This window comes from Trichechus manatus, unplaced genomic scaffold (assembly GCF_000243295.1).
Source record: "Trichechus manatus latirostris isolate Lorelei unplaced genomic scaffold, TriManLat1.0 scaffold00001, whole genome shotgun sequence".
Taxonomy (NCBI): Eukaryota; Metazoa; Chordata; class Mammalia; order Sirenia; family Trichechidae; genus Trichechus; species Trichechus manatus.
Window position 1 is genome coordinate 27,996,661 of NW_004443937.1, and position 23,962 is coordinate 28,020,622.

The 23,962-nt window shown below is 41.6% G+C and overlaps 1 protein-coding gene across 3 annotated transcripts in view; it reads right to left on the reverse strand.

The window, feature by feature from the left end:
- Positions 1-23,962, reverse strand: part of QRICH1 (glutamine rich 1) — a 49,663-nt gene that overhangs the window by 12,002 nt on the left and 13,699 nt on the right. For all 3 annotated transcript variants that reach the window (XM_004368514.3, XM_023726761.1, XM_023726759.1), the window contains exons 2-3: positions 21,990-22,319; positions 4,575-5,606 (exon numbers count right to left, since the gene is read on the reverse strand). In XM_004368514.3, the coding sequence (XP_004368571.1) occupies positions 4,575-5,606; positions 21,990-22,298 (1,341 nt within the window). In that variant the 5' untranslated portion in view covers positions 22,299-22,319. The remainder of the gene's footprint in view (positions 1-4,574; positions 5,607-21,989; positions 22,320-23,962) is intronic.

Consider the following 23,962-nt stretch of genomic DNA (forward strand, 5'->3'; position numbering starts at 1 on the left):
TATAACATAGGTTAAAAATATATATACTGCAGAGCTGTTCACAATAGGGAGAAACCTAATATGAATGTCCAACAAAAGGGGAATGGTCAGGCAAATTATACCATACCCATCCAGATAGACTACCAAGCAGACATTAAGCCTGTTAACCATGACTAAGAAATAACATTTACATGGTTAAGCAAAAAAGAACTAAGATACAAAAATGTAGAAAAAAATATAAAGATAATTATAAGCAAATCTGATTTTTCCCCAACCAAACTGTAACAAAGGCAAGAGGGGTGAACATATGAGTAACTTTCAACTACTTCCTACTTTTCTATGTTTTCTAACATTTCTATGATGAAAGAATAGTAATTCACAAATGCTACTTTTCTTCCAGTGAAAACTCTCGTATAGGTTTTATGTAAATAAACAAGAAAGAAAGGTGCAGTAAAATCTGAGTAGGCAGAAAACAAAAAGAAAAACAAGTTTACCCTCATGGATTCCGTAGTTGCAAATTCACCTACTCGCTATAAGATCTATTTAGTGCCACGTTTTTTGCATTTTTTTGTGCTTTTGTTGGTGATTTTACTGTTCAAGTGGCCCCCAAGTGTAGTGCTGAAGCGCAGTCTAGTGTTCCTCAGCGCAAGAAGGCTGTGATGTGTTTTACAGAGAAAATGCATCTGTTAGATAAGCTCTGTTCAGGCATGAGTTATAGTGCTGCTGGCTGTGAGTTCGATGTTAATGAATCAACAACAGATATTAAATAAGACGTCTTCAAACAAATACACACGTAAAACAAGGTTATGTACTGACTGAGTCCCTGGGTAGTACAAATGGTTAATGTGCTCACTGCTAACCAAAAGGTTGGTGGTTTCAGTCCACCCAGAGGCACCCTGGAAGAAAGGCCTGGTGATCTACTTCTGAAAATCAGTCACTGAAAACCCTACAGAGTGCAGTTCTACTCTGACACACATGGGGTCACCATGAGCCAAAAGTGACCTGACTGGTTTCTTTATGTATTGACTGGCTGACAAAATGTGACCAAAGGCTCACAGGAACCTAACCCTGTATGGGTCAGTATTTGCTAATTCAGTGTTTAATAATAATTAATTATGCTTAACTGATATTCAATTTAACATCTAAACATAATTGTTTAATTATGTTCTTATAAAACACAACTGCTGCGAATAATAAGAATTGACTGTAATCCCATCTTTACATAAACTTAGGTCCACAACTGTTCTCACTACATGGGGTTCTCACCAAGGTCTACATCGGATGTTCAGTACACTAGCTTTAATTACCTGCACCTGCCAAAAGCAGCCCTCCTTCCTTGTAAGATCTCACCACCAGACTTCGTGGTTACTTAGGCTAGAAATTAATAAGATTAACACAAACTTTCAAAGAGTATCTGTCGAAGCAGGTAACTTACCATCTAATCTTTTAAAAATTCTAAAGAGATCTTTATGCCCTCAAATATTAAAACCCCAAGGTTAGGATTTTCCCTTTCCTTAGAGCTCTGATTTTAAAAGGAGACAACTGAGTTACCATGCATCTTCAAAGAATGTGCTTGAACTCTCCAAAGTGCTGATAAACAGCAAGAAATCAATTCACATAATGCAGAAGCGTTAGTTTCTCTTATTCACTGAGTCAACAATCATGTGTGCAAAGCTTTGTATTAGGCCCAGGAATACACAAATGTACTAAGCAAAGAGCTGATTCAATCTGTACTGAAGTGAAAAATCTTGGGGACAGTTTTCCTCCTTGACTCCACTGGCTATTCTCAGAGTCACACTCACACACACACACACACACACACACACACACACACACAAAAGGCATTACTCTGAAATAGTTCCATTAACTCCCAACCATCACATTCCTCTCAGACACCTAATGCAGGCCAGAAAGGCAATGAGCTCAGGGCCAGTTGACTAAATAGCACCCCAAGACTCACAGAGTGAGTCATGCAGAAACCCCTTCCTCCCCCTGTACACAGGCCCAAGCCTCCCTTGACCTAATCAATAACCACTTCTTCAGCTAACCCTGAAATACACTCATGTCACTAAAATGTCTGTCACCAGTTACTGTTCTGGTCAAAGCCAAGTCTATACTAGGCCACTCACTGCCTTCTTGAAAAACAAAAAACAAAAACTGGATAGCAACTGGAGCCAGTTGTGTAGTTAATACTTTTGAGAGTTCTGGGAATAAAGAGGAACAGAGAAATAGGGCACTAGCTGAAAGTATATGTGAGGTCAAGGGAAGGAGTTTTTTCCATAAATTTGGTTTTAAAAATAAGAGACACAAAAGGTTCAATAAAGGTTATGGCCCTCTCAACCCATACCAGGTGAAAGAGCAAAACACTTTTGTCACCAGCTCACCCCAGGGTTCAACCCATGGGCTGTGAGTGCCCCCAAGGAAGAAGACATGTCTGTCAGGGGGCCTTGGGTAATGTGAGAAGGGGCTGCTATCCCCACAGGCTGTGAGTGCTCCAAGGGTGAAGACCGTCTTATTCATCTCTGTTCCCCAACACTTAGCACAGAGCCTAATAAGGAGAGGCAGCAGGATGTTTGTGGTATAAATGGACAAACTCATCTTTCCCTTGTGATGGGTATTCTCAACTTTTTCTGGTAATACTACTTGACCTAAGTCCCTAGAAAGCATTCTTAAAGGAGACACAGCTTCCCACTGGAGGGCCCAGATATGCCAATTACACACAGAGAACAATGAGCCCTAAAAGAGGCCTGACCTGGGATTAGACCATCAGGCCCAGGATGGCTGAGGGGCGACCTGATGAGCTCCAGCCCTATGAACAAAACCTGAGCACATCACCACTCTCCGGGCTGCTCTCTGCTACATACAGCTCTACTATCAACTCTACATACATCTACTTGAGTCTTCCTGTCACCATGACTCAGGATTCTGGAAAGATTTCCTACCACATGTCAGATCAAGCTCAAGTCTTCACTTTGGGAAGACAACTTTCCCATCTCTGTACTAGCTCCTCTCCCACAGTCCCTCTCTCATGCTGCCCTAGGTCATGTCCCCTTCTCTCCATCCCTGGCTCTGTATTTATGCTGCTTCAACTCCCTGGAATACTTCTTTGGTCAGCCTAAGCTGTAAACTAGAGTTCAAACCTCACTTTTTCCACAAGGATGTCCCTGCTGACTCTTTAACCTAGAATGGTTTCTGAATTCCTACAGTTTTTATCTTTTTGTGTGTATAGCACATAACATCACACTTGATTTTGCTGCCTTATAAACAATTCAAAGGAATAGAAATCATAAGTTTTTACTTCAACAACTAGACTCTAAACTACCTGATGCAAGCACTCTGTCTTGTTCTGTTACTAGGCCTGACAACTCAGATATTCAGCAGTCACCCAAGACGATAAACTGTTGCCTCTATGGAACTACTTGGTCAGCTTCTGCTAATCACCTACAGCCTAGCCTGAGTTTCCGAGTGTAGTCCCTCCTCTAGCAGGGCCTTGTTTGTGCCAGCTCCCTCACATTCATTCCCAGGAGCCCCTTCCCTCTGAGGCACACTGCCTTCAGACGTCTCATGAGACCAGAGACCCTCTATCCCACTCTAAAGGTCTGCTAGATAAGGGACCGTGCTAGACAAGATTAACGATTAGGCAAGATAAAAGAGCCAAGCAATTTTAAAGTTAAAATTTCAACACAGTTCTATTTTTGCAACTTTTCTCTAGGCCTAAAATTATTTCAAAATAAAAAGTTGAAAAAAAAACTTTCAACACAGTTGTCGTAACGGAAAACTCAATTAACTAAGGTTTATCCTGACTATAAGGTCCCTGAATGGCACAAACAGCTTGCACTCAACTGTTAACCTAAAGGTTGGCCATCTGAACCCACCCAGTGGCACCACGGAAGAAAGGTCCAGCAACCTGCTTCAGTAAAGATCACAGCTGAGAAAATCTTATGGAGCAGTTCTACTGTGTAACACATGGGGTCACCATGAGTCAGAATTGACTCGACAACAAAGGGTTTTGTTTTTTTAATCTATTTTCAAGGAACACAAAAACACTTCTGAGAGCTCTGGCTGTATAGGTGGCTTTTTCAAGGCTCCCAAAGGTAAACACTTTTAACAGGCCCACCAGATATTTTAGGTCTTCTAATTTACCTGCACTGTCTCTACAGGTAACAACTACAAAAGGAACACTCTCATATCCTCTCCACTGCGATGAGTTTACAGTCTGAACCAATGCACGTAAGTAGCTCTTGGGACAGAGATAACACCGTCCCATTCGTATCTTACCTGGAACTCTACTGTTCCTAAGAAGAGATACAAAGAAGCTCCCAGGTACCTACCCTCAAAACTCTGGCCCCAAAGCAGTTACTAGTCATTTATCTCTAGGTACCACAACGGACCTCTTGCCTGCTGCATAGCCTCACCTGAAGGAAATAGCTGCTTCCACCTCCTCATCCCCTCCCCTTAAAATATTAAATACTAAATCACCACAAGGCCAACACCACGGCAATAAACAATCCAGAGGTGCCAGAGGTTGTCAGGCAAGTTCTGCATCGCAATAGGTCCTGAGGGAGCAGGCTGCCCTACAGACGAGTCTCACTTACTGAACAGGTAACCTGGAGCTGCTGCTGCTGTTGCTGCGGCGGTGGCGTCTGTTCCTGGGGAGTTTGCTGCTGCGGCTGCTGCTGGGGGTCCCATATATGCACAGTCTGAGCTGTATTCTGGTACGTGCCTGCCACAGCCTGCACAGCCACTGGAATGTGGATGTTGCCATTCATGAACTGTGCTGGAAAGAGAGAGTTTGCAAGGGTTTGCACTACCTCTTCATGGGAGTTTTTCACTACAGATGTGGTGCCCACCATCTTCTCCTTGTCATCCTCCAGCTTTACAGCTGCCAGGGCTGTGGGCGAGCCACTGACATGAACTGCGTTGTAGGCTTCCTGGGGAATGGCAATGTGGGTAATGCTCTGCTGCTGAGGGTCCCCCCGGGGCTGGGCAGAGTAAACTGGGATGGTCCAGGTTTCTCCTGTGGGGCTAGTAATGGTCCCAGTGGCACTGTACAGATGGGCACTGTCTACTGTCAGTAAGTCTGGCCTCAAAGACACGTAACTCTGCTGCTGGCCTTGTGGAATGGCCAGCACGGTGGCCACCGGCTGCCCTGAGATGGCGTAGGACACAGTGATGGGCATGTCCACTTTGCGCTTCTTCACTGGCTGGAGGACACTGGCCGTGCCAACCCGCCGCTCCCCTTCCCGAGGTGAGCCTTGTTGAGACGGTGGTGGGGAAAGCGCACCCACGGTCTGGATTTGGATTTGCTGACCCCCAGCAAGAGACTGTCCAGCCACCAGCTGAGCCTGGATTTGTTGATGTGGGATGTGCTCTTCTGGGATCTCTGTAGCCTGGATCTGCTGGGCCGCCTGCACATGCTGCACCTGGATCTGGGCAGCCTGAAGCTGCGAGGGGCTGGGGCTCTGCAGAGATGGGGTCTGGATGGAAGGGGCTGCTGGCTGTGGTGCCTGGCCCTGGATCTGCACCTGGACCTGGATGGGCTGCTCAGCAGGCTGGTGAACGGTGAGCTGAGGAGAGAACTGCTGAGCCGAGACCTGCTGCGGAGACTGCTGTACCTGCACCTGTACCTGCAGCAACAAGATTCACCAGTGAGTGAGTCAGGAAGCACTGCAAACCCAGCCCCCAAGGAAAGAAGACATGTCTGGCCGGGGCCCTGGGTAATGTGAGGAGGAGCTGCCATACCCAAGGCTTCTAAAGAGGCCACAATCCCTAAAACTATAGGCAGAATTCTCCAGCATCACATTGCATATATCCACCCCAGAGAGTAAGCAAAACAATTCACTGGGGTTCAAGAAGAAAGTATCAGAACTTTTGCTAATTTGTAACTCTTCTTTTAAAATGCCCCCCTTTGTTTGTTGTGTACTGGTACAGCAATACAAGTATATAATTTATAAATATACATTTAGGTGTATGTTCAAGAAATATTTTATCCATGGGGTGACAAAAAAGTGTGGGTGCCTGTAAGGTCAGAAGGATAAGGACGTTCCATAGGCATTCAGTGCCCAACTGTCCAGCCTGGGATCAAAACTACCTCTCACCAGCAATAACTAGTGGAAAACGCTGGAGAGACAAATTCTTGAAATCTCCTTTGGTCCAACATTGCCACTACAATGAGAGCGCTGTTGCATGATTCTGTAGAATGCTTAATTAAGATACCTTTGTATCTGGTGGAGAAGTGGTGAAGTGCTCGGCTGCTAACCCAAAGCCCAGCAGTTCAAACCCATGAGCCGCTCTGCGGGAGAAAGATGTGGCAATCTGCGTCCGAAAATATTAAGGTCTTGGAAACCCCATGGGGCAGTTCTATTCTGTCCTATAGGGTCACTATGAGTAGGAAGTGAATCGACAGCAACGGGTTTGTTTCTTTTAGGTTTGTTGTGCTTTATTCACTCTATGTTTCCTCATGGCTTTAAGTGTGATGTTCTAGGCTACAATACTTAGGTTGTCTCAGAAAACCAACTGACACACTGGTATCTAAACAAACAGAAAAAAGGCAGTTTGAAACATAAGCCTAAATCTAAGGTGATTCTAAAGAGATTTAAAAAAAAAGGAAAGATGATTCCCCAAGCCTAGTATCCTAGAAAAGTTCTATTATCAACTGGGGGGAGGGGGAGAGGCATTCCTAGAGAGCTAATTTGGTTTGTTTCAAAAAGCACTATTTCTAACCCTCTATCAATTCCTCATAAGTCACACTGTATTTTAGATCCCTTCTCATGTGAATCATGACTTTCTCATACAACTTTTTCTTTCTTTTCCAGAGCTGTTAACAGCGTTTCTCTTTTTCTGTTGATCAGAAGAGACACAGGTACAAGTAGCTGTACTTCCTGGTTCCTGATCATACAATATGAACCAGTATCAGTTGCCAGGAGGTCAATCCCAACTTATGGCAACCCCGTGTGTGTCAGAGTAGAACTGCACTTTATAGGGTTTTCAATGGCTGATTTTTTACAAGTAAATCACTAGGCCTTTCTTCCAAGGTTCCTCTGGGTAGATTCGAACCTACAAACTTCCAGTTGGCAGCCAAATACGTTAACCCTTGGTACTACCCAGGGACTCCACAATATGTACAGTGTTAATTTCTTCCTGAAGCATTCTAACTTCCTTACTTAGTTTGGACAGTCAGTTTTCTAGGTCTTTTGTACAGCTACCACACTTGGATTAGATCTCGATGCTGAGCTAGTTACGCTGTTTCTTTTATTCTCAAAGACTTCTTTCCTGAAATTTTTATTTTGTTGAGTATATCATCAAGTAAGTTTTTTCAGAAATTACATCTGAGTGTGGTCCACAGACCAGCAGCATCAGCACTGACTTGGGAACCTAAAAACGCAAATTTTCAGACCCCACCCTAGGCCTGCTGAATCAGAACTCTGGGTGTAGAGCACAGCTAACTATTTCAAGAAACCCTCCAGGTGATTCTAACGCACCCTGAAGTTTGACACCCCTCTAGAAGCTCTACTGGACTGCACTAGTCGAAATTCTTAACTCACGAACCAGCTATCCTTTTCTTCGGTGCCATTCATGATCCAGAGCTCAACACCACAACATGAGAACTAAGTATTCCAACTAAGAAATCAATGAGAACCGTGAAGTTGCATGTGTATCAACCCTTGTAGGAATCTTTTCTCTCAAATATTCGCTGAAGCTGAGAAAAACTTGCACCTAATAACATTACTTGATTGATTGGCTGATTCTGCTACTTAAAAGTGTAAAACCAGTATTTTATTTAAAGAACAATGTGCTGGGTCAGTGAGTGTGTTGGACAAATTTCCAAATTCTACCTCACGAACAGCAATTTTTAAAATTACTTTATTTCCACAAGAGAAGAAAGAGCCCCTCTTATATTTTTTCTAAAGCTATACTGGTCCAATATCCACTAGTTACATGTAGCTAGTAAGCACGTGAAATGTGGCTACTGCAAATTCCAATGTGCTAGAAGTGTGAAATAAACACCAGATTTCGAAAAATGAAAAAAAAAAAAAAGGTAAAATATGTAATAACTTTTACATTGATTACATGTTAAAATATTAGGTTAAATTATATTTATATATATATATTTTTTTACTGCTGTGGTCTAAATGAAGTTGACATTTCAAGTTATTCTCCCATACAAAATTTTATACATACATTGTTATGTGACCCTAACTGCTCACTCTATTCTGCGACAGCACACTCCTCCTTTCCACCCCTGATTTCCCATGTCCATTCAACCAGCTCCTAACCCTCTCTGCCTTCCCATCTCACCTCTGGACAGAAGCTGCCCATTTAGTCTCTTGTATCTACTTGCGCCAAGAGGCACACTCCTCACGAGTATCACTTTATGTCCCACAGTCCAGTCCAATCACTGTCTGAAGAGTTGGCCTCGGGGCTGGGCTGATAGAGAAGCCAGGGGCCATGCTTTCTGGGGTACCTCCAGTCTCAGTCAGACCATTAAGTCTGGTCTTCTTACTAGAATTTGAGTTCTGCACCCCATCTTTCTGCTGCTCCATCAGGGACTCTCTGTTGTGTTCCCTGTCAGGCCAGTCATAGATAAATTTTTAAAATTAATTTCAGTTTTTCTTTTTAGAAAAAGACTACCAGAAAATTTAGAATAACACATGTGGCTTGCATTCTATTTCATGTTCTGAGTCCCACCAAGAAAAGAACGATGCGGATAGCACTCAGTGTGCCACAGAGGTCCCCACAAGGTGGGGCGTCACAGCACCTGGGATCCAAATCCACCCATATGCCTTTCAACAACTATTAAGCAAAACCTTAGGGATCTTGGTAGAATTTTACTGCTCAAATAAAGTGGTAAAGTCTTTATTCAAGTATTAGAGATGTACCCAATTCCTATTAAATGAACTTAGAAACATTATCGGATTAAGATATTTAAATGTGGGTAAAGATCTGCAATGAAGGGTCAAAAAAGGGAGCAATAAATAGTCCACCATCCCACAAAGTACCAATAAGAAAGCACTTGATTTTAGTCCTGTTTTAGTCACCATGGAGCCTGGTGGCACAGTGGTTAAGAGCTCAGCTGCTAACCAAAAGGCTGGCAGTTCGAATCCACCAGCTGCTCCTTAGAAACTCTATGGAGCAGTTCTACTCTGTCCCATAGGGTGGCTATGAGCTGGAATTGACTCTACGGCAATGGTTTTTTTTTTGTTTCTTGTTAGTCACCATATTATGAGTGCTGCCTCCCCAAGGCAGAAGCCAGATTCACTTTCCCAACCTCTCCTGCAGCTGGAGGGCAGGCATGTGACCAAGGCTTCTTAAATTAGACACACTGCATGAAACCTGGACTCAGAAGGCAGCAACCTGAGGCACCAGGAACCAGCATCCATTTTCCAGTGAGAGTGGAGGACTGTGGCAGAAACAGAGCAGGATGGCAAAAGTTCAATGAAACACTGTGGTGGGTTGAGCACCTGTGCCGGGGGTAGGGTGGGGGATAGGGAGGGTGGCTGAAGGTCTTCATCAGAGCAGGCAAATGATGTGACCTGCTAGTCTTATTCCTGGCTGTGTAGCCTCCAAGGCCCATTCTCTGGTCCTCCTAAAATTTCCATGAGCTAGCTACTATTCTTTAGTCAACTTTTTTTTTTTTTCTTTTAACAGGGCAAAATAGATTCCCATTCGATAGTTTGTACATAAAGTGTTTCACTGCCTTGGTTTTCTTCACCACAAAGTGTCAGCACTCTCCCCATTTCCATCCTGGGTTCCCCGTTTCCTTTGTCCTGATTTTCTACCCCTTCCTGCCTTCTCATCTTTGCTTTTGGGAAAATGTTGTCCTTTTGATCTCATATAATTGATTGTTCTAAGGAACATGTTCCTCTTGGTTGATACTGTTTATTTTATGGGCTTGTCAACTGCTTGGCTGGAAAGGGTCTCTGGGAATGGCTTCAGTTCCAGGTCAGAAGGCTGTCTTAGGGCCATAGTCTCGGGAGTTCCTCCAGTGTCAGACCAGTAAAAGTCTGGTCTTTTTTGTGAATTTGAATTTTGGATCTACATTTATCTTCAGCTCTGTCTAGGACCCTCTACTGTGATCCTGTCAGAGCAGTCGGTAGTGGTAGCTGGATACCATCTAGTTCTTCTGGTCTCAGGGTTGTGTAGGCTGTGGTTCATTAGTCCTTTGGACTAAATGCTCCCTTGAGTCTTTGGTTTTCTTTACTCTCCTCTGCTCCAAATGGGAAGATTGTAATAGTTGTATCTTAGATGGCCACTCACAAGCTTTTAAGACCCCAGACGCTACTCACCAAAGTAGGATGCAGAACATTATTTTTATGAACTGTGTTGTAGCAACTGACATAGATGTCCCCCAAGTCTATGGTCCTTTTCCTTTCAGCCTAGGAACTTCATCCCGAGAGATGTTTAGTTATGTCTAAGAGGTTTCTCTATTGCTTACAGCAATATATGAGGAGCACCTGCAGTCATGTACGTAGAAACATCCACCACCAAACCTGCATCTGCCGGTGGGTGTGCTTCCTTATACCCTTCCACACCTCTTGGCATATCTATCTACCTATGTATCCATTTGTGAATTATTGTTTGCTAATACTATTACTGCAGAATTGTTTATGCTACCGTAGTTACCATAGTTGCCCTTTATTTCTGCATTCATCTCAGTGTCCTCTCTTGTCTTGGTCATGATATGCTGACTTCTCTGATATTGTGTATCGCCCTTCCCTTTAGCACTATTAACACATCTTCTATTTATCTGGTAATTTTCCCTCCATCCCTCTCCCATCCTTTGTTCTTGCTGTTAAGTGCAGTTGAGTCGATTCCGACTCATAGCAACCCTATATACAACAGAACGAAACACTGCCTGGTCCTGTACCATACTCAAAATCGTTATGCTTCACCCCACTGTTGCAGCCACTGTGTCAATCCATTTTATTGAGGGTCTTCCTCTTTTTTGCTGACCCTCTACTTTCCCAAGCACGATGTCCTTCTCCAGGGACTGATCCCTTCTGATAACATGTCCAAAGTATGTGAGACAAAGTCTTGCCATCCTTGCTTCTAAGGAGCATTCTGGCTGTACTTCTTTCAAGACAGTTTTTTTTGTTCTCCTGGCAGTCCATGGTCTGCCAGTCCAATATTCAATATTCTTCACCAACACCATAATTCAAAGGCGTCCATTCTTCTTCTGTCTTCCTTATTCACTATCCAGCTTTCACATGCATATGAGGTGACTGAAAACATCATGGCTTGAGTCAGGTGCACCTTACTCCTCAAAATGACATCTTTGCTTTTTAACACTTAAAGAGATCTTTCGCAGCAGACCTGCCCAATGCAATGCGTTGTTTGATTTCTTGACTTCTGCTTTCATGAGTGTTGACTGCGGAGCCAAGTAAAATGAAATCCTTGACAACTTCAATCTTTTCTCCATTTCTCATGATGTTTGTTACTGATCCAGTTGTGAGGATTTTTGTTTCCTTTACGTTGAGGTGTAATCCATACTGAAGGCTGTATAGTCTTTGATCTTCATCAGTAAATGCTTCAAGTCCTCTTTGCTTTCAGCAAGCAAGGTTGTGTTACCTGCATAACGCAGATCATTAATGAGTCTTCCTCCAATCCTGATGTCCTGTTCTTCTTCATGTAGTCCAGCTTCTTGGATTATTTGCTCAGCATACAGACTGAATAAGTATGGCGAAAGGATACAACCTTGACGCACACCTTTTGTGACTTTAAACCATGCAGTATCCCCTTGTTCTGTTCAAACGACTGCCTTTGACCTATGTATAGGACCTTCATGAGCACACTTAAGTGTTCTAGGATTCCCATTCTTTGCAATGTTATCCATAATTTGTTATGATCCACACAACTGAACGCCTTTGCATAATCAATAAAACACAGGTAAACATCTTTCTGGTATTCTCTGCTTTCAGCCAGGACCTATCTGACATGAGCAATGATATCCCTCTTTCCATGTCGTCTTCTGAATCCAGCTTGAATTTCTGACAGTTCCCTGTCGATGTACTGCTGCAGTTGCTTCTGAATGATCTTCAGCAAAATTTTACTTGCGTGTGATACTAACAATATGATTAGATAATTTCCACATTTAATTGGATCACCTTTCTTTGGAACAGGCATAAATATGGATCTCTTCCAGTCAGTTGGCCAGGTAGCTGTCTTCCAAATTTCTTGGCATAGACGAGTGAGCATGTCCAGCACTGCGTCTGTTTGCTGAAACATCTCAATTAGCATTCTGTCAATTCCTGCAACCTTGTTTTTCACCAATGCCTTCAGTTCAGCTTAGACTTCTTCCTTCAGTACCATCGGTTCCTGATCATATGCTACCACCTGAAATGGTTGAACGTCCACCAATTCTTTTTGGTATAGTGACTCTGTGTATTCCTTCCATGTTCTTTTGATGCTTCCTGCATTGTTTAATATATTATCCATAGACTCCTTCAATATTGCAACTCGAGGCTTGAGTTTTTTCTTCAGTTCTTTCGGCTTCAGAAATGCTGAGCGTGTTCTTCTCTTTTGGTTTTCTAACTCCAGGTCTACGTACATGTCATTATCATATTTAACTCTGTCTTCTTGAGCCACCCTTTGAAATGTTTTCAGCTCTTTTACTTCAATCATTTCTTCCTTTTGCTTTAGCTACTTGACGTTCAAGCTACCATCCCTGGTACCCATCAATCAAAGAAGGTTTTTTTCTTTTTTTCATGTGGAAATCTTTTTATTGTTTGTAATAGTTGTCTCGTATAGTATTTTTCCTTTGGTGACTGACTTATTTCACTCAACATAATGTCCTCCAAATTCATTCATGTTGTGAGATGTTTTGTGGATTTATCATTCTTTATCATTGTGCAGTATTCCACTGTATGTACTGCAGTTTGTTAATCCATTCATCTCTTGATGGTCACTTAGGCTGTTTCCATCTTTTTGTTATTGTGAATACTGCTGCAAAGAACATGGGTGTGCGTATGTCTATTCATGTCATGGCTCTATTTCTTTGGGTACATACTTAGGAGTGGGATTGCTGGATCATATGGTATTTTTATTTCTAGCTTTCTGAGGAAGCGCCACACCATTTTCGATTGTGGCTGTACCATTTTGCATTCCCACCAGCAGTGTATAAGAGTTCCAGTGTCCCCACAACCTTGCCAACATTTGTTATTTTCTGATTTTTCATTAGTGCCAGTAATGTCGGGGTGAGATGGTATCTCACTGTAGCTTTTAATTTGTATCTCTCTAACTGCAAATGATCGCAAGCATTTCTTCATATGTTTGTTAGCTGCATGAATGTCTTCTTTGGTGAAGCATCTGTTCACATCCTTTGCCCATTTTGTAATTGGATTGCTTGTCTTTTTATTGTTAAGGTGTTGAAGTTTTCTATAAATTTGAGAAATTAAACACTTGTCGGATAAGTCGTAGCTAAATTTTTTTCCCCAATCTGTAGGTGATCTTTTTACTATTTTAGAGAAGTCTTTTGTTGAGCATAAGTGTTTAATTTTTAGGAGGTCCCATTTATCTAGTTCATCTTCTGCTGTGTATTTTTAGTTATGTTTGGTATTCTATTTATGCATATATTAGGGCCCCTAGGGTTATCCCTATCTTTTCCTACACGATCTTTATAGTTTTAGGTTTTATGTTTAGCCCTTTGATCCATTTTGAGTTAGTTTTTGTGTATGGTGTGAGGTATGGGTCCTGTTTCATTTTCTACAGACATATATCCAGTTCTGCCAGTATTATTTGTGGACTCCCCATTTAGTGGACTTTGGACCTTTGTCGAAGATCAGCTGTCCACAGGTGGGTGGATTTACATCTGGGGTCTCAATTCTGTTCCACTGGTCTATGGGTCTGTCATTGTTCCAAAACCAGGCTGTTTTGACTACCATGGCTGTACAGTAGATGCTGAGATCAGGTAGTGTGAGGCTTCCTACTTTGTTCTCAATAATGCTTTACTTATCTGGGGCCTCTTTTGTTTCCATATAAAGCTGATTATTAGTTTTTCCATCTCATTACAGAATGCTGTTGAAATCTGTAACGGGATTGCATTATATCTATAGATTGCTTTGGGTAGTACTGACATTTTCACAATATTGAGTCTTCCTATCCATGAGCAAGTATGTTTTTCCATTTATATAGGTCTCTTTTGCTTTCTTGCAGTGGTGTTTTGTAGTTTTCTTTGTATCGTCTTTTACATCCATGGTCAGATTTATCCCTAAGTATTTTATCTTTTGGGGGGTGTATTGTAAATGGTATTGTTTTCCTGATTTCCTTTTCAAAGCTCTCTTAGTTAGTGTAGAGGAACCCAACTTGTACACTCATCTTATATCCTGCTACTCTGCTGAGTCACTCTACTAGTTCTAGTAGCTTTCTTGTGGAATCTCTGAGATTTTCTACATTTAGGATCATATCGTCTGTGAAGAGGGATAGTGTTACTTCTTCCCTAGCAATTTTTGTATGCCCTTTATTTCCTTTTCTTGTTTTACTGCTCTAGCTAAGACTTCAAGTACAATGCTGAATAAGAGTGATGATAAAGGCATCCTTATCTGGTTCCTATTCTCCAGGGGAATGCTTTCAGTCTGTCTCCATTGAGAATAATGTTGGCTGCTGGTTTTGTATAAGTGTCCTTTATTACGCTGAGGAATTTCCCTTCTATTCCTATTTTGCTGAGAGTTTTTATTAGCAATGGGTGTTGGACTTCATCAAGTGCCTTTTCTGCATCACAAGTTGATTCTTTTACCTATGTGTTGGATTACGCTGATTTTCTAATGTTAAACCATCCTTGCACAGTTGGTATGACTCCCACTTGGTCACGGTGTATTATTTTTTGATATGCAGTTGAATTCTATTGGCCAGAATTTTGTTGAGAATTTTTGTGCCTGTATTCATGAGGGATACTGGTCTGTAATTTTCTTTTTGTGTGTATGTGTGATGCCTCTGCCTGGCTTTGGTAATAAGTATTAAAGGGAAAAACAAAGTTTTCTCTACCTACACTACTGACTTACATTAGGATTAATACCCTGAAATGAATCACACAAAATCACAAAATCACACAGGGTTATGCTGGCTTCACAGCATGACTTCGGGAGTATCCCTTCCCTTTCTATGCTCTGAAATAATCTGAGTAGTACTTGTGTGAGCTCTTCTCTGAATGTTTGGTAGAATTCTCCAGCAAAGCCTCCCAGACTAGGGCTTTTTTTTGGTTGGGAGTTTATTATCTCTTCAATTTCTTCTTTTGTTATGGGTCTATTCCATTTTTCTACCTCAGTTAGTTTAGGTATCAACTCTTTTTCTAAATAAACTAGGTTTGGTGGCAGAAGGTGGTCGGAAGGACTTCAAATCTTAAACAGACCTATGCTACTGTTCTACTTAACCTTGGACATATACCAGCTCACTGAAACTGTTTTAAGGACGCCAATTACACTTTCAAGCTGAAAGAACTGAAGAAAAATTTAAGCCTTGAGTTGCAATACTGAAGGAGTCTATGGGCAAAATATTGAATGACACAGAAAGCATCAAAAGAAGATGGAAGGAATATACAGAGTCACTGTACCAATAAGAATTGGTGAATGTTCAACCATTTCAGGAGGTAGCATATGATCAGGAACCAATGGTACTAAAGGAAGAAGTCCAAGCTGAACTGATGACACTGGCGAAAAACAAGGTTGCAGGAATTAACAGAATATCAACTGAGATGTTTTCAACAAATGGACGCAACACTGGAAGCGCTCACTTGTCTATGCCAAGAAATGTGGAAGACAACTACCTGGCCAACTGACATTAATACAGGTTCTTTTTTTTTTTTTTACTTCTCACCAAAAGAGTTAGGCTGATGTGGAGAAACTGGAATCCTCGTTCATTGGTGGTGGGAATGTAAAATGGTTCAGCCACTGTGGAAAACAGCTTGGCAGTTCCTCAAAAAGTTGAACACAGAATTATCATGTTTTGTTGTTGTTGTGCCGTAAAGTCGATTCCAATTTATACAGATTCTATAGGACAGGGAAGAACCGCACCATTGGGTTTCCAAGGCTATAATCTTTACAGAAGCAGAATGCCACATCTTTCTCCTGTAGAGCGGCTGGTGGGTACAGACTGACAATCTTTCGGTTAACAGCCAAGTGCTTAACCAGTGCGCCCCCAGGATGCCTTAGAATTACAATATGACCAGCAATTCCACTTTTAGGTATACACCCAGAAGAACAGAAGGCAGGAATGCAAACAGAAACCTATACACCAATGTTCACTGCAGCAATTTTCATAACAGCCAAATGGTGGAAACAATCAAAATGTCCATCAACAGACGAACGGATAAACAAATTGTGGTATATACACACAATGGAATACTCCTCAGCCATAAAGAGAAATGAAGTCCTGATGCATGCCACTATATGGATAAGCCTGAAACATATCATGCTGAGTTTATAACTCAGTTGCAAAAGGACCCACACTCTATGATCTCATTTATATGAAATAAGCAAATATATAGAAACAAAGATTATTAGTGGTTACCGAGGGGGTAGGGGAAGGGAGAGTTTCTGCTTAGGGGGTATTAAGTTTATGTTAATGGTGTTGGAATGATTTGGAAAAGGACAGCAAGAATAGTTACATAACTTGAAGAATGTAATCAGTGTTACTGAATTGTGTATGTAGAAACTGTTGAGATGGCACGTGTTTTGTTACAACCAAAAAAGGGTTAGGTTGACACACACTACTATGGGGCAAAGGGGTTTTAACATGAGTTGTTTGAGGAAGCATGCCTGTTCATCCCTATATTTGTGTGCACACGTTACTTCTGGCCTCTTCCATTCGCTCAGTCCACTCCAGGTGCACCAGCCTTTTTGCAGTTCTTCAAATAATCAAGCTTGCTCCCATTCAGGGCTTTTTACTGTCTTCAAATAAGCAGGCATGTTTCCACCTTCGAACTTTCCTATTTGGAATACTTTTTTCTCAAATAACTACATGGCTCACTTGCCAACTTTTTTCAGTCTTAACTCAAACATCACCAGCGAGGCCTTCCCTAGCCACCCCATCTCCTTAATTTTTCTCCTTTGCATTTATCACTACATAACACAAGATTTTCTTATGTAACATTTGCCCTCCCCCCTGCCTCAGCTCCCCTAGGGCAGGGAGCTTTATTCTGTTCACCATCGTCCCCAAGCATCCAGCAGAGGGCTTTCTACATACACATATGAAGATGTCAGGGGTAGAGAAAAAAAGATTAAGAATCACTGTCTTATACCTACAGGTTCACAGCAAAATATCCCTGAGCAACATTTTTTTTTTTTTAAATCATAAAAGTAATACGTTTAACGTATAATTCATACATAATTCAAACATCTTTTAAAATAAAAAGTTCTCTCATCCTTAACACCCTACTCCCTGAGCCCTGGCTGCACAGTCGTTAAGAGCTTGACTGCTAACCAAAAGATCGGCAGTTCAAATCCACCAGCCACTCCTTGGAAACTCTACGGGGCAGTTCTCCTCTGTCTGACAGGGTTGCTATGAGTCAGAATCGACTGGATGGCAACAGGTTTGGTTTTTTTGGTTTGACTGTTCTGTTCCATATCCTTCTAATTCTACATGTTAAAAAAAATAATTTGACACTATACTGGTTTTGACACTCAGGAGTCTATTAAGCATCCTCTACTGTCAATATGGAGCCCTGGTGGCACAGTGGTTAAGAGTTCGGTTGCTAACCAAAAGGTCTGCAGTTCAAATCTAACAGCCGCTTCTTAGAAATCCTATGGGGCAGTTCTACTCTGTCCTATAGGGTCGCTATGAATCGGAATCTACTCGACAGCTGTAGGTTTTCTGGTTTACTGTCAACATGCATAGATCTACCTCATTCCTCTGGCTGCATAGGACAATATACTACAACTGTACCATTATTTGTCATTTCCCTTATTAAAAGAGGGATGTGTTTCCAATGTTACTACTACAAGCAATGTAGCAGTGAATATCCTCATATACACATGTATCTGTAAACACAAATGCAAAGTGAAAAGCATGCATACTTAAACATTTGACAAGTACTGCCAAATTCACTTCCAAGTAAGTTATGGTAATTTATCCTCTCATATCCTTGCCCACCCCGGGTGAAGTTTTATAAATGTTTTCCCATCTTGTAAATGAAATAAAGTATTTCACTTTTAAAATTTACATTTCTATCATCACCCAGTGGTATAAAATCTTTTGATATGTTTATTAGCACCATCTATATTTCTTCATGAACTGTCTACTTATATCCCTTGTGCATTTCTCTACTATGTTATTTTTTTTCTAGTTTATAGGAGTTCTTTGTGTATTAGAAATACCATTAGGAGCACAGGCTTAAGTCAAAACAAAAATTGGCTTTCAGAATATGACAACTTCTTTACCCCTCATTTGCTATTTTTAGTTTAAAAAATTATACTATTAAAGTATATATAGGCCTATACGGGCTCAAACATAACAAGGATTGTGAGGATGGTGCAGGACCAGGCATTGTTTCGTTCTGTTGTACACAGGGTCACTACGAGTCGGAACTGACTTGACAGCACCTAACAAAAACAACAACAACAGGAAACTAAGACAGAACTGGGTTTCAGGAAAAAACTGGCACCAGGGATTCAAACACCATCAGAACTCTGTCTCTTCAATGCTCCTTCTGCTGGCTCCTTCCACTTTTCTGGTCCACACGATGGGAAAGGGGGCCACTTACTGTTCCCAACTTGCTCGTATAACTGATTCAGTCACTCAAGAGAGTAACTCAGTACCAGTGTTAAAATCCCAAAGGAAGGAACTAATGGCCTAGCATGTAGCTAAGTGGGGGTTAACACTGTAGGAACATAACAGCTCTTACTGCAACCATTCAGAACAGACAACTCCTCAAACAGTGGTTCTAGACAACTAACCCAACAGTTGTCTACTATCAGTGAAACTTTTGGATCCCGCTGAGTATAGAATAGAGCAGTGGTTCTCAACCTTGCTGCAAAAGGGAATCACCTGGAAAACCTTAAAAGATACTGATGCCAGGGTCTCCCCCTACCTGAGATTCTGATTTATTTGGCCTGGGGTGTGGCCTGAGCATCAGACTTTTTTACAACTCCCTGAGTGCTTCTAATGTGTAGCTAAGGTTGAGAATTACTGGCTACTGCAGTGCTTTTCAAACTTCAATGTACCTACAGAGCCCAGGGCTCGGCTACTAACGGAAAAGCAGGCGGTTTGAACCTACCAGCCGCTCCACAGGAGAAAGATGTGGTACTTTGCTTCCACACAGATTATAGCCTAGGAGACCCTACGGACAGTTTTTCCCTGTCCCTAAAGGGTTGCTATGAGTCAGAATCAACTAGACAGCACACAACAACAACAACAACACAGGCCTATAGAAGAGGTCGACGAACAAACGCGTGTACCATAATTTTGTAAACTGCTAGGCCTCTATATGAGTGTGACGTCACTCAGAAAGAAAATGTTTCTTCAAAGTCTTGTATAAAATTGTATCTTTATTCATATTGCCTGGCTTATGATTTTGGTAGCTTTACTATTTAACTTTGTCAATAGTTAAGTAACAACAGTTCTTATCAACTTACGATATTTAAATTAAATTTACAAAGCTACTTTTAGAACAATTAAATCCTATTTGGCAAGCCAATTATCATATATTTATAATTATAATTTTTTAAATTTATGAAAAGATTAATTTCAAGAAAGATAAGCTAAGCTTAACTACCCTTTTGTCCAGGAAAGTTTTCTAAAATGCCCTTTTTAATTTTAAATAGAGAGAAAAAACCCAAAAACCTGCTCTTGTAAAAATCATGTCTCATTAGCATCCTTGATGGTATAAATTTATGGTAAGACTTTTAGGTCTACTTGAATAATACCGAAAAAAAAAAAAAAAAAAAAAAAAACTATGTACGAATTTCTTTTTAAAGGAAAAGATGTTTTCTCTACCTACCCTAAGGATTGATACCCTGTGTGGGGAAGTGAATCACACACAAAAAAGTAATCTAATAAGTTGGCTAAAATAAACAGAGTTACAAGAAAATATATGATTCTTACTCAAAGGGCACTGAAAATTATTACTGAATTATTATACTGTAACTTGCTTATTAGCAAGCTAATATTCCATGAGCTATAATTACAACTTCTATGCAAGCATTTCCTGGGACCTGAAAATTATTTCAAAAGATTCCTGCAGGGGAAAAACGACGGGAAAAGGCTTGCTCTGAGTTTATTTTCTTCCTTAGGGAGGCTTTCCTCAACTCAAAACTGTAAAAATATTCTATACTGTCTTTTAGCAGTTTCATTGTTTTACTTCTGACTCTTTAATCCATCTGGACCATCTCTGTATTATAAGAGGTATCCGAGGTTATTTCCAAAAGAGGAGCAGATTGCCTTAACTCCACTGAAGGAGTGTATCCTCTCCCCACTGATTGCAGCCTTCATCCTATACTCATTACCTACACGTAATGTCTGTGGGGGGGGGGACACGGGGACACACACACACACACACACACACACACACACACACACACACACACACACACACGTCTGTACGTGTGTGTATTTTAAAGTCCTTGGTCAACACCCAACCCACAGCTCTGAAGCTGGCCCAGGGTATCCTTCTGTTCTGTGTACCCTCAGCACTGCTGCTCACCTTCCTCAAAAGTTCTCTCCTACATGAATTCCTCTGTCACCTGATTCTGTCTGCCTTCTCTCTTTTAGAAATTGCTTGTAGTTAATGGTTTGTTGATGGCATTTGCTTTTTCCAGCACTGCTAGGAATGCTTTAGCTTTTCAGTTACTTAGAATGGATTTATTATTATATTTACATTTTTTTCTTTCACTAATATGGGGCTTGGAGAGAAGGTGATCTCAATCAGTCACCTTGAGCATAAGGTCTCAAACACTTCAAACCCCAATCCCAAGCCTTGTTAACTCTTATGAAAGAGGCAGTCTAAGCTGTAAATAAGAGCAAAATAATTTCTTGAGCCCAAAAGTCAGTCTTCTTTTATCCGCCTTTCCAGCATCTTTCCTTCCTTAAAAAGACGTGGGATAAATGACTGCATCTCTCCATGTGCCAGATACATTCTTGTCTAATATCTCAGTCAGCCTCACTAAATGATATTATCCCTATTTGACAAATGAACAAACTGGGACTCAGAAAGATTAAGGTCATATCACAAATAAGTGGTCAAGTCAAATTCAAACCCAGGGCTGCAACTCTAGAGCCCTTTCAGTACACCTGTCTGCATCACTGAAGGGCAAAGGGGCTATAGTTAAAACATCTACCTCACCAGGCACATCTCCACAATCCTACCTCTCCCATGTTCCACTCCCTTTCCTGTCCTCTTGGTGGAAAAAGCACCAAGGGTAAGATGAAATACAACCATAACAGATGGTGGCAAAAAGGTAGCATTTGTAACTAGAGGAGACGGTTGTTTCACACAGGGACCCCTAAAGAGGAAAAGCTTTACCTCCTCAGCAAATGCATTAGCTCTTCCTCTTTCAGTAAACTCATCAATTAGCATTATTTCTTAAGGCTTATAAATAGCAAACGCAGAACTAGAAATCTGCAGGTGACCTGAGTCATGGAACCATATAACAAAATGAAGACCATTAAAATATATTGGCCTTTCCATTCTGAAATAAGTTCCAAATGCCACAAGTAATAAGCCAAGACTAGCTCTTCTATGTTCTCCCTCTACGCAGCACAATACAGACAGAAGGGAAGCCTCAGCCATATGCAGCTGTGTTATATCCAAATTCAGTTCCAAAAGACTTAGTTTCTATACTGTCCAACTCTCCAAAGCAAACAGCAAGTATCTGTGGTCTTTTCAGTTCACAGCGATTACAAATATTTTTAATCACATTAACTGTGAAAGCCTTAAACAAAAATTAAAAAAAAAAAAAAAAAAAATTCCCCTTTGTAAAAATAACCCCTGAATTGTGTATATAGATGTGATGCTCCTGGTAACCCAAACAATGAAGGCAAATAAAGTATATTAAATAGGCTGCAACTCAACATTTCCCTTTTACCTGAACCTGCTGTGGCTGCTGAACCTGGATCTGCTGTTCTTGCTGAGTTTGTGGCTGAACACTGGTAGTGACGGGACAGGCTAGTTCAAGCAAAGACCCAGCCACTTCAGTGCTGTCTGTGTAAATGCAGTTCCCGCCCTGTTGGTACACCATGGTAGTGGTGGCTGTCTGCTGGAACTCCTGAAGGGCTTCTGGCCCCTTGGAGGCCAGAGAGTCCAGAAACTCCTTCATCCTGTGTTGCGGGACAGACCGCGCCTTTACCCGGATGTACTCTTCAAAGGAGATGGTGTTCTCCAGAGAATTATTCATATTGCAGAGTCCTTAGGGTTCCTAGAAATACAAGAATGGACAGAGGTCAAAACTATGCTATTGTTTACAGGGGAAGTCAGCAAAACTGGACTAAACCAAAAGCTAAGAAGTTTCCTGAACACAACCAAACACTTTGAGGGACAGTGCAGCAGGGGTCTGGGGACCATGGTTTCAGGGGACATCCAGGTCAACTTGCATAACAAGGTTTATTAAGAAAATGTTCTACACCCCACTTTGGTGAGTGATGTCTGGGGTCTTTTGTTGTTGTTTTTTTTAATTGTACTTTAAGTGAAAGTTTACAATTCAAATTCATCTCTCATACAAAAATTTATTCATACGTTGTTACGTGACCCTAGTTGCTCTCCCTATACTGTGACAGCACATTCCTCCTTTCCGCCCCAGATTTCCCAGGTCCATTCAACCAGCTCCTGACCTTCTCTGCCTTCTCATCTCGCCTCTGGACAGGAGCTGCCCATTTAGTCTCATGTATCTACTTGAGCTAAGAAGCACACTCTTCACGACTATCATTTTATGTCCCACAGTCCAGTCCAATCCCTGTCTGAAGAGTTGGCATCAGGGAAGTTTTTAATTTTGGGTTAACAGAGAGTCCGGGGGCCATGTCTTCCGGGGTCCCTCCAGTCTCAATCAAACCATTAAGTCTGGTCTTTTTACTGGAATTTGAGTTCTGTACCCTACTTTCTCCTGCTCCGTCAGCGACTGTCTGCTGTGTTCCCTGTCAGGGCAGTCACTGGTGGTAGCCGGGCATCATCTAGTTCTTCTGGTCTCAAGCTGATGCAGTCTCTGGTTTATGTGGCCCTTTCCGTCTCTTGGGCTAATACTTTCCTTGTGTCTTTGGTTTTCTACATTCTCCTTTACTCCAGGTGGGCTGGGACCAATTGATGCATCTTAGACGGCGATTTGCTAGCTTTTAAGACCCCAGACGCCACTCACCGAAGTAGGATGCAGAACATCTTCTTAATAAACTTTGTTATGCCAATTGACCTAGACGTCCCCTGAAACCACGGTCTGGTGTCTGGGGTCTTAAAAGCTACTGAGTGGCCATCTAAGATGCATCAATTGGTCCCAACCCACCTGGAGCAAAGGAAAATGAAGAACATCAAAGACACAAGGAAAATATTAGCCCAAGAGACAAAATGGGCCACATAAACCAGAGACTCCATCAGCCTGAGACCAGAAGAACTAGATGGTGCCTGGCTACCACCAACGACCACCCTGACAGGGAACCACAAGAGAGTCCCTGGCAGAGCAGGAGAAAAGTGGGGTGCAGAACTCAAAATTCTAGTAAAAAGACCAGACTTAATGATCTGAGACTGGAGGAACAACAGCAGACATGGCCCCTGGACTCTCTGTTAACCCAAAACTAAAACCATTCCCGAAGCCAACTTTTCAGACAAAGATAAGAGTGGACTATAAGACATAAAATGATGCTCGTGAAGAGTGTGCTTCTTAGTTCAAGTAGATACATGAGACTAAATGGGCAGGTCCTGTCCGGAGGCAAGATGAGAAGGCAGAAAGGGACAGGAGCTGGTTGAATGGACACGGGAAATCCGGGGTGGAAAGGAGGAGTGTGCTGTCACATTATAAGGAGAGCAACTAGGGTCACATAACAATGTGTGTATAAATTCTTTTTTTTTTTTTTTAAT